This window comes from Phragmites australis, chromosome 8 (assembly GCF_958298935.1).
Source record: "Phragmites australis chromosome 8, lpPhrAust1.1, whole genome shotgun sequence".
NCBI lineage: Eukaryota > Viridiplantae > Streptophyta > Magnoliopsida > Poales > Poaceae > Phragmites > Phragmites australis.
The window spans coordinates 16986581-16994757 of record NC_084928.1 but is presented as its reverse complement, the minus strand read 5'-3'; the positions used below and the strand labels follow the sequence as shown (position 1 = coordinate 16994757).

At 38.6% G+C, this 8177-nt stretch overlaps 1 protein-coding gene across 2 annotated transcripts; it reads right to left on the bottom strand.

Moving 5' to 3' along the window:
• Nucleotides 1–994: 994 nt before the first annotated feature.
• Nucleotides 995–7795, bottom strand: LOC133926714 (nuclear poly(A) polymerase 1-like). Of its 2 annotated transcripts, none has more exons than XM_062372750.1 (13): nucleotides 7586–7795; nucleotides 6861–7517; nucleotides 6703–6780; nucleotides 6504–6611; nucleotides 6016–6078; nucleotides 5735–5896; nucleotides 5430–5543; nucleotides 5239–5301; nucleotides 4778–5107; nucleotides 3763–3927; nucleotides 2767–3690; nucleotides 1300–1370; nucleotides 995–1161 (listed from the first exon to the last, which is right to left on the bottom strand). In XM_062372750.1, the coding sequence occupies exons 2-13, from the start codon at nucleotides 6963–6965 to the stop codon at nucleotides 1113–1115; spliced, it is 2232 nt and encodes a 743-aa protein (XP_062228734.1). In that variant the 5' UTR covers nucleotides 6966–7517; nucleotides 7586–7795; the 3' UTR covers nucleotides 995–1112. The 2 variants fall into 2 exon arrangements, with proteins under 2 accessions (XP_062228734.1, XP_062228735.1); XM_062372751.1 differs by having other exon boundaries at nucleotides 6861–6997.
• Between the last annotated feature and the right edge of the window lie 382 nt (nucleotides 7796–8177).

The window sequence follows — 8177 nt, the reverse complement described above, 5'->3', positions numbered from 1 at the left end:
GATCTATAATGGAGTTGTGTGCTTTAGGAAGTCAGGCTTTTGTCAAGGCTAAAGAGGAACTTGATTTCGCTCAAAGAGGTTATATTAATAGAAGAGAAAGGTGGAGTCATGATGGAGTCTAAAGTTACAAGGATACTAATGTCTCTAGAAGGTGGTGAGTCTGAGTAAAGCTCATCGGACAGCTCTCATTGAGCGGCAAAGGCGATAACTTAAGTTCGGTGTATAGAGAGGTTCACGTATGACGGCTTTAAGTTAGCAAATTATTCACTAAGATAAAGTTTGTTAGATATATATCACATAATTGTATAGAATTGGTTACATATATGACTAGAAATTGTATTAGCGGTATATAACAGAATCCTAGTAGGATGCTAGGTGAAATCCTAGTAGAATTATTGTAACCAGACATCTCATAAATATAAGAGAGGATTGCTGTTTATAAGCATAATGACATAACGACAAGTTTGTAGGGGAGTAGTGGTTTTATCGGAGCCTTAGGAAGCAGCCAATGTTGCTAGTTAAGAAAAGTTTATAGTCATGTCTTATGATGTAGATTTACTAAACCTTATTAATAAATATCATATCTCTAATATCATATATGATTATATACATCATCTTAGTAAATTAATCTGGTACTTCTACTAATGTCTAATTTCCTAACCATCTATACCAACAGCAACTACCGGCGAGCTAGGTGTCGACCTGACCATCTTTGCTCCGACGGAGTGTTCCGCTGTTTATCCGTCGCCACAGGTTCCATCCCTCAATCTCCGTCACATCAAGCATCGCTGAGGGAGCAAGGATGATTCCAACATGACAGCGAGCATTGACAAGGCTCAATTTTTCATCTTCCAGATCTGTTGCCAGACGTTGCGCGTAATTTGTTAGTGACAAGTACACTTAGTCATCACTCGTAAGGGCCCTAAAGAAGTAAAGATCCATCCGCCGAGGACAACCTTGAAAATAGAAAGAAAGCAAAAGGCAAAGCAGGACAAGTTCGACAAGCTTTGAATTTCACATTAACTTTGGTAAATTTAGTTTACATGGCTCTGGCTGACATTCCAGTGCCTTTTCCGCCAACTTTTACACTAAGCTCGAGGCAATTGGATTCATTAAGTTCCTTCAGGATGCTTTGGTACCGCCACAGTCGACAATCTAAGCCTTCGAAAAAAATGAAAATTTTCTCAGAACAGTATCATTCGGTCAGTAGGAACTGAACCAGAAGTGATGTTCATGCCAAAAAAATTTATGACACTATATCTTAAACATGCAAATGGATTTAGACAGTACAATAAGTACCTAAGGGGCTTCCTCTGAGTAGTCGATGTTGGTGCAGGGGCACGAACTAATGGGGCAGCAAGCTCAAGCGGCTGTTCCCCCAGAAAAAGAACAAAATTAGCACCATTGTCCAAACATGGCTAACAATCATAGAAGTTACACATGACAAATTTAATGTAATGGAACGGTCAAAGCAATTGCAATATACATATTTTTATTTAAAAAACTGTAAAAAATACAATCTGATACTACAATTGATGGATAAGTAAAAAAACCTTTCTTTTACTTGTATTAAATAAGTTCATTCAAATAATCTGATACGACAATTGATGCAACATAGCATTTGGAGGGAAAAAACACAAATTTCCCAAAACAGAGCAAAACTCAATGAAAAGTGCACAGGACTACAAGAGACCATGGTTAAATTGCTGCATCCACTTCCTGTCCTCAGGTTATTCTAAACAAGGAAAACTTAGCAACATCCAAATGATGGTGGTTCCACATCTTATGACAAAGGTTTCATAAAATGAGTTCCACTTCCACAGCATAATATTCAGACCAATCGCTGCCTGTGAATTCCTAACTCAAATCTAGGAAAAATTCAAATTCAGAAAAGGACTGGCATGGCTGTTCCTTCTAGATAAGACCAAGAAACAGAAGTTTCAAAATGGAATCCCTATTTTGAATTTTACTAGCCAGGTGCACATGTGGCATATGTGACATACATTGCAACGCATCTCAACTAGACAATCATTCATCACAGAGAAATAATAATCTTTAAAGCTACAGATACATTTAAACTTCCAACAGTTTATGGTACACATATGTTTCATGAGCAAATCAATAAAAAAAAATCTCTAAGATTTCTAATTCTCTATCTTTATAATAAAATCAAGCAGTTTCTAAATTCTGCTCCTTACTGAAATTCCAGGAACCATCATTAACTCTTCTAGAAAACTATAACTTCACATAATTTAAAATATTGAACGTCGCAATTAAACGAGAAGATATACCAGCAGTCTTACTAATGAAGGTGTTGCTTTACTTTCCTTGATAACTGTTATTATAAATATATGTTTTGACGACATATTCATAATGGTTTATTATCGTTCACTTAAATATGACAGATGTCAAAATGACAGTGTATAATTAATGTAAGATAAAATATAAAAAATAGTATTTGTAATTTTCACTAAGAATACTGCACTAAGCTGCAAAACTGGAAGAGTCAAATGAATGAAATGTATAACCTAGCTGAAACTAGACCTCGGTTCTACATTTGGAATCTAATCTACGCAATAAAGGCAAAAACAAAGCATAAAGGCTTTCATAATTTGTCCAATCATGCGAAGGAGCAAAATCAGAGTAACTAATAAAACCAAGGGTAAGAAACATTTAATAAAAGGCCACTCAGTCAGCTGAGTGAAGGCAAATATAAAACAGGATCCTACAGAAGTAAAATGCATTCAGATAAGGGAGAAGAGAGACCTCAAACTCTTCATTAGCTTTACGCTTTAGATTATTACTCCCATGGGTATCCACAGTTCCTATGTGCACCGCAGTACTTCCAGCAGCACCATCCATTGAAAATCTTTGAGCCACAGGATTGAGACCTTGTAGATCTACCTTCACTTGATGAGATACCAGCTCACCGAGTTCATCAGGAACTGCTAGTACAGCTGAAGTGAAATTGGTATGTTTGTTTAAAGCAATTGCTGCAGGTTCTTCACAGGAGTTATCTAAACTAGAGTCCAACCCATTTGTTGGACTATGAAAAACATTGGTTGAGTTAGGCACCATAGTCTGAGGTGTCTTGACACCATAAAGAGAAACATGGTTCTGAGGAACCAATGTATTATCTTTATAGTTCCCCAGATGTTCACCCTCACCAGATTCTGTAGCGATATTGGCGTAACCATTGAAATCATGGACAGTTTTTTCACTGGGTAAACTAGAGACAATAGTTCTTCCCAGAGAATGATAGACGGTAGAAGGATCTGAAGCGAGTTGCTTCATCTCACTGCTTGGAGCACGCTGAGCATCACTTGAGAGATATCCTGTTTGAGCATCAGCTGAAACATTATTTCTTGAAACTGTACGAGCCTCCTTGCCAACTGTTCTAGAAGGACGAGAAGGACGCACACCACAGGGGAAAACAAACATCGGAATATCTTTTCTTCTTAAATGTGAAACTTCAATTGCCATTCCTTCTTTCCAATATTGATAAGCGTGAATAGAGCTCTTGAAGTCATTCACAATTGCTCTGATGTCAAATTGCTCGGCTTCTTGAGCTTGGGTGATTTGTTTTCTCCAGAGACCCATAAAGTAGAAACAATGCATTGGCCTAGAGCTGTCCACAAAATCTCTAGGATTAGGATGTGAGAGAAGCATCTCACGTGTATACCGCTCAATCTGGATAAGGACAAAACATGAGCATTAGAACAGGACCCAATTTCTCAAAGAATGAAGGCATATATCCATCACCTTCAACACAAGGGTACGAAGCCTTGATTCTACCCAGCCCTTCCAATTCCTGAGGTCATCTTCATTTCTTGCTGTAACCTCAACCTTCAGATAATTCCTATAAGATTCAAAAAATGGATACAGCTCGAATAAAGCATCCCAGCCTGCTTTGCTGTCATCTATTGCCTACAGCAAGCCATTGAATTGACAATAAGTGCAAACTCTAAATGCACTGTATTTTTGCCATAACATATACAGAAATTGTATTGACATAACATGTATTGAAAGAGTTGGACAACTATATTTTTGCCTATTGAGATTCTGTGGAAATAGCACGAATAGTAAATAAAAAATGCAGTTGATTACAAGGAAAAGATTAAAGAACATCCATTAAATATTGCAAAGAAGCAAGTTGCGTGCACTTGGATGCTAAAAATGATGACAAGACTCACAGTAGGGGCTTCTTCCCTGATGTAATTGCTACTGCTTTCTTTATTTATAAATATCAAATACCACAGTAGGGAAAGCCCCTACTGTATTTCCCTAAAAAAATGATGACAAGACTAAAAAAATTACAATGTTCTATACAGATTGCAGTGAATGATATTGACGCTGGAGTTATAGCTGCCTCCAAAGCACTACTATGTGCATACACATGATAACAAGTCACATCATATCAAGATTCAAGAACTTTACATACATTGTACTTTCATTTCTGTTATACAAGCACTCTGTACATTGAGGAAGATAAAGTGGTTTTACAATAGTTATCATTAGATCACCACTAAGCTAGTACTGGGGTTCTATAACAGGTGTTTCAAATGCTTCATCATATACAAAAAGCAATGTTTCCTAAAGAGTTATCCGTTTGCACTTCAGAAATACAAACTAAAGATGAATATCCTATCAATATACTGATTCTAATGCAATTAAAGATCAGACAGAAAAATCTCACTTATGGGTCTTAAATTATGTATTCTTCACCACCAGCTGCAGTCTACTAATGGAAAGAACTGCTGGTTGAGATGAAGTGTACCTGACAGATCTCATATGCTCGTGTAAATTCTTGGACCATCACATGCCTAGTACTGATAGATACATTGTAGCTAGAATTCATACAGGGGTAAGCAGGTGTAATTATAGGCATGTGATGACCCCTGTCTCTAAAATTTCTCCTGGGATCCCACACAGGAAGGCCAAGGGATCCCTCTACAATGTGGCAAAGCATAACAGGACTGGGCCACTTCCACTGGCTGTAGAGTTTGAAAAACCGAGGTATCAACATGCTTGGTCCTGCATTTGGGTACAATTGACATATACGAGCAACTAGAAGTGCCCAGTTTATACCACCAAGAAATCCTATAACCTGGAAAAGCATTACACACGGATAACATTTAAAATATATCTTGGGGACATTTCATGCTACAGAAATGCATACATGTATATGCATAGCATGGAACATAATATCGCATAAAGAAAACGTAAAAGAAAGCATACATTTGAGTAGACTCCACGGCACTTTGCCCAAAACCTCATGAATCTCAAGGTTGTACGGAAATTCTGGATTTGGCAAAACAAAATGTGTTGCTGACAATTTAGTAACTGGATAATGATCCTCGTGTCATATCCACTAGAAGAATATTAAGCATCGTTTTTTTCAAAATATAGAAACTTCAAAAGGTACAAACCGGAATATTTGGAACCAATCGTAAAATTTGATCAGTAACCCGACATCCATTTAAACTGCGGACAGTTTGTTCATCAACGTTGTACAATATAGAGTCTTGTGAAAGATCCAAGTCCTGCAACGGAAATATGTAGCACTATTAGGAATGCATATAAAAGAATTATCCAATAGCCAATAAAAAAGGTATGAAAACTAAATCTTGCAGAATTTTAATCATCCTTCACGGTAAGATACAAAGACTAATGATATCTGCGTAAGAAATGTTAATATAGCATGCAATTAGAGGAACAGGTAAAATGAAGTTACCTCAGGAATCACCACATGCGTGAGGTTAGCATATAGAAGGTCAATAGAAACCCTACAAAGTTTGAATTTCATAACAGGCACATGAGCATCTGGCACCGGATGTAACTCTGAAACCTCTGGCATCTCAGATAGCATATCATGGAGCACCTGGAAAAAGTATTCCTGAAACAAAAAACTGATAGTATCAATATCGACACCAGGACCATGTACCTGGGAAAACAGATAGACAATTGACAAAACAAACGATGCAATCATGAAAATTCAACAGGAGATACCCATACATTTCGAGTTGCATGCTTTGGTCCAACACATAGTGTATCGATATCAGCACCAGGACCATGCACCTGGGAGACATGTCAAGAGTAGAATGGATAAGGAAACAGTAAAACTGAATGCACACAAGGAATGGCAAGTACAGCTAATTGAAACCTTCAGATATATGCAGAGCATAAATGCAGTAAAAGATAATATCCATTGAAGAGCCACATTTAAAGGCTTATGCAATTCCATCATCTACTCAAGAAAGAAACAATTGATAACAGAGCATTTACAGACTTATGCACTTCCATCGTGTTATATGAAAACTAGAGCCAACAGACCAAAACAATAGTAATACATTAGTACACAGCATCAAAGCATGTTAGTATTGGTTCATAAATTATTGGCTTTGACATCTGAAAATTAACACTACAGAATCTTTTTCTAAAGCTATTAAACAAATTCTTTACAGGCTAATGAAACTGTACAAGAAATAGTGGATGTGGAGTACCCCTAGTCTGTATGAGCCAAAAGTAAAGATCTTTGCATTTGCTTCTTGCACAAATTGCTCGCCATAACCACCAGATCTAGTGGCCTTTTTAATCCAAGCCTTCACAATCTGCAAGAAAAACAGTAAATCATTGCTAACTTCTACGCACCTCCAACAGAAAGTTTTCTCAAAGAGAACAAGGCAAGAATAAATGCTCAACCTGGTCCAGCTTTCCTAAAACCTCTTCTCGTAGGACAGCTTCCTCTTGGCTTTCATACAGGCCCGCATCAGCAAGACACTGATCAAAACCAAAAGCACAGATCATTAAACATGATGCACAGTTGATGGAACCAGACATCAGTGCGCTCAAACTCTCACCTTTTCAACCTCCTTTGTGCGGACAATGTCCATCTCTGTCGGCCCGCTCAATGAGATGGGCTCAGTGACACCAAGGTAACCATTGTTACTATTGCTCTTCTGCATGGACGCTCTGCCTTTCAGCAAAACTCCGCTCCCTTATTAGATAGCTCAGAAAATTGCAATTTTCCTCACTTCTTTATCTTTTACAACTCAAAATTCTATCTTTTCTCAGTTTCTCTAATAAATTTCTTCTTTCCTTTTTTATTATTTCTTTAAAATATCATAGAAGCGTACAAACCATTCAATAAGATTAGAACAAACAAGTAGGACAGGAACTAACATCCAAGTTCTTCACTTGATCTCAGCAAACCAAGAAATAAACCCAAAATCTAACACCTAGATGAGGCTATTTTTACATCTAAAGCCTGTGAACAAGAAAGACGGCCAATCATACTAGACGGCAACAAAGAACGGCGACTTCTACTGCAAATCGCACCGGGGCAGACGCGACTCGCGAGCACGAGGGAATATATCGGGCAGTCACCCGAACTCGAATCGAAGCCGAAACCTTCTCCGGATCGGTGTAGAAAATAGAAGGCCCACGCGGCTCTTGCCGCGAATCCGCGTCGATTTCACCTTCCACTAGGTTGCCGTCTGGGAGAACGGAGTTTCAATCTGGTAGACAAAACGAATTTCACGGCAGTCTTCCCTAACACATACGAGATTGCAGCTTCTTGACGTACAGGGTAATCGGCCGACGAGGATGATGGAGGCGGGAGGGTGACGAGGAAAACGGCGATGAGGATGGCGAGGGGCGGCGGCCGGACGGTATCCAGAAGAAGGGCCCCGGGGCGGCGCGCTCCGTGTATCGCAGAGGAGAGGATTCGAACGGGACGGGGGAAGATGAGGGCTAGGCGTTTACAGTAACACCTGCTGCGGATGGGAATTTTCGGTTTACAGTAGACTCTTAAAACTCACCTCTTATAATCTTATATACGAAATTATATTTTTCAACTTAAATTTTATTATTGTCTACTTTCTCTTTATTGCTCAATATACTCTAACATGTTGGTATTTACTTTTACACCTAGGTTACAACTAGCCAATGTGACCCATGTGCTATAGTACATATTCATCTTCTTCCTCCTCCGTTTTAGTTTCTCACTTTATGGCTTCAGTTTCTCAGACAACTATAATAGCCGACTGATCTGCTCTGTGGCTCGACGGTGACAACAACCTGCATAAAGTTCGGATACAGGCGAGTCACGAAGGCCATCGCATCACAGAATAGAAAGAACACGGCTCAAAGCCCTTGTCTTTGTCGATCCATATGCT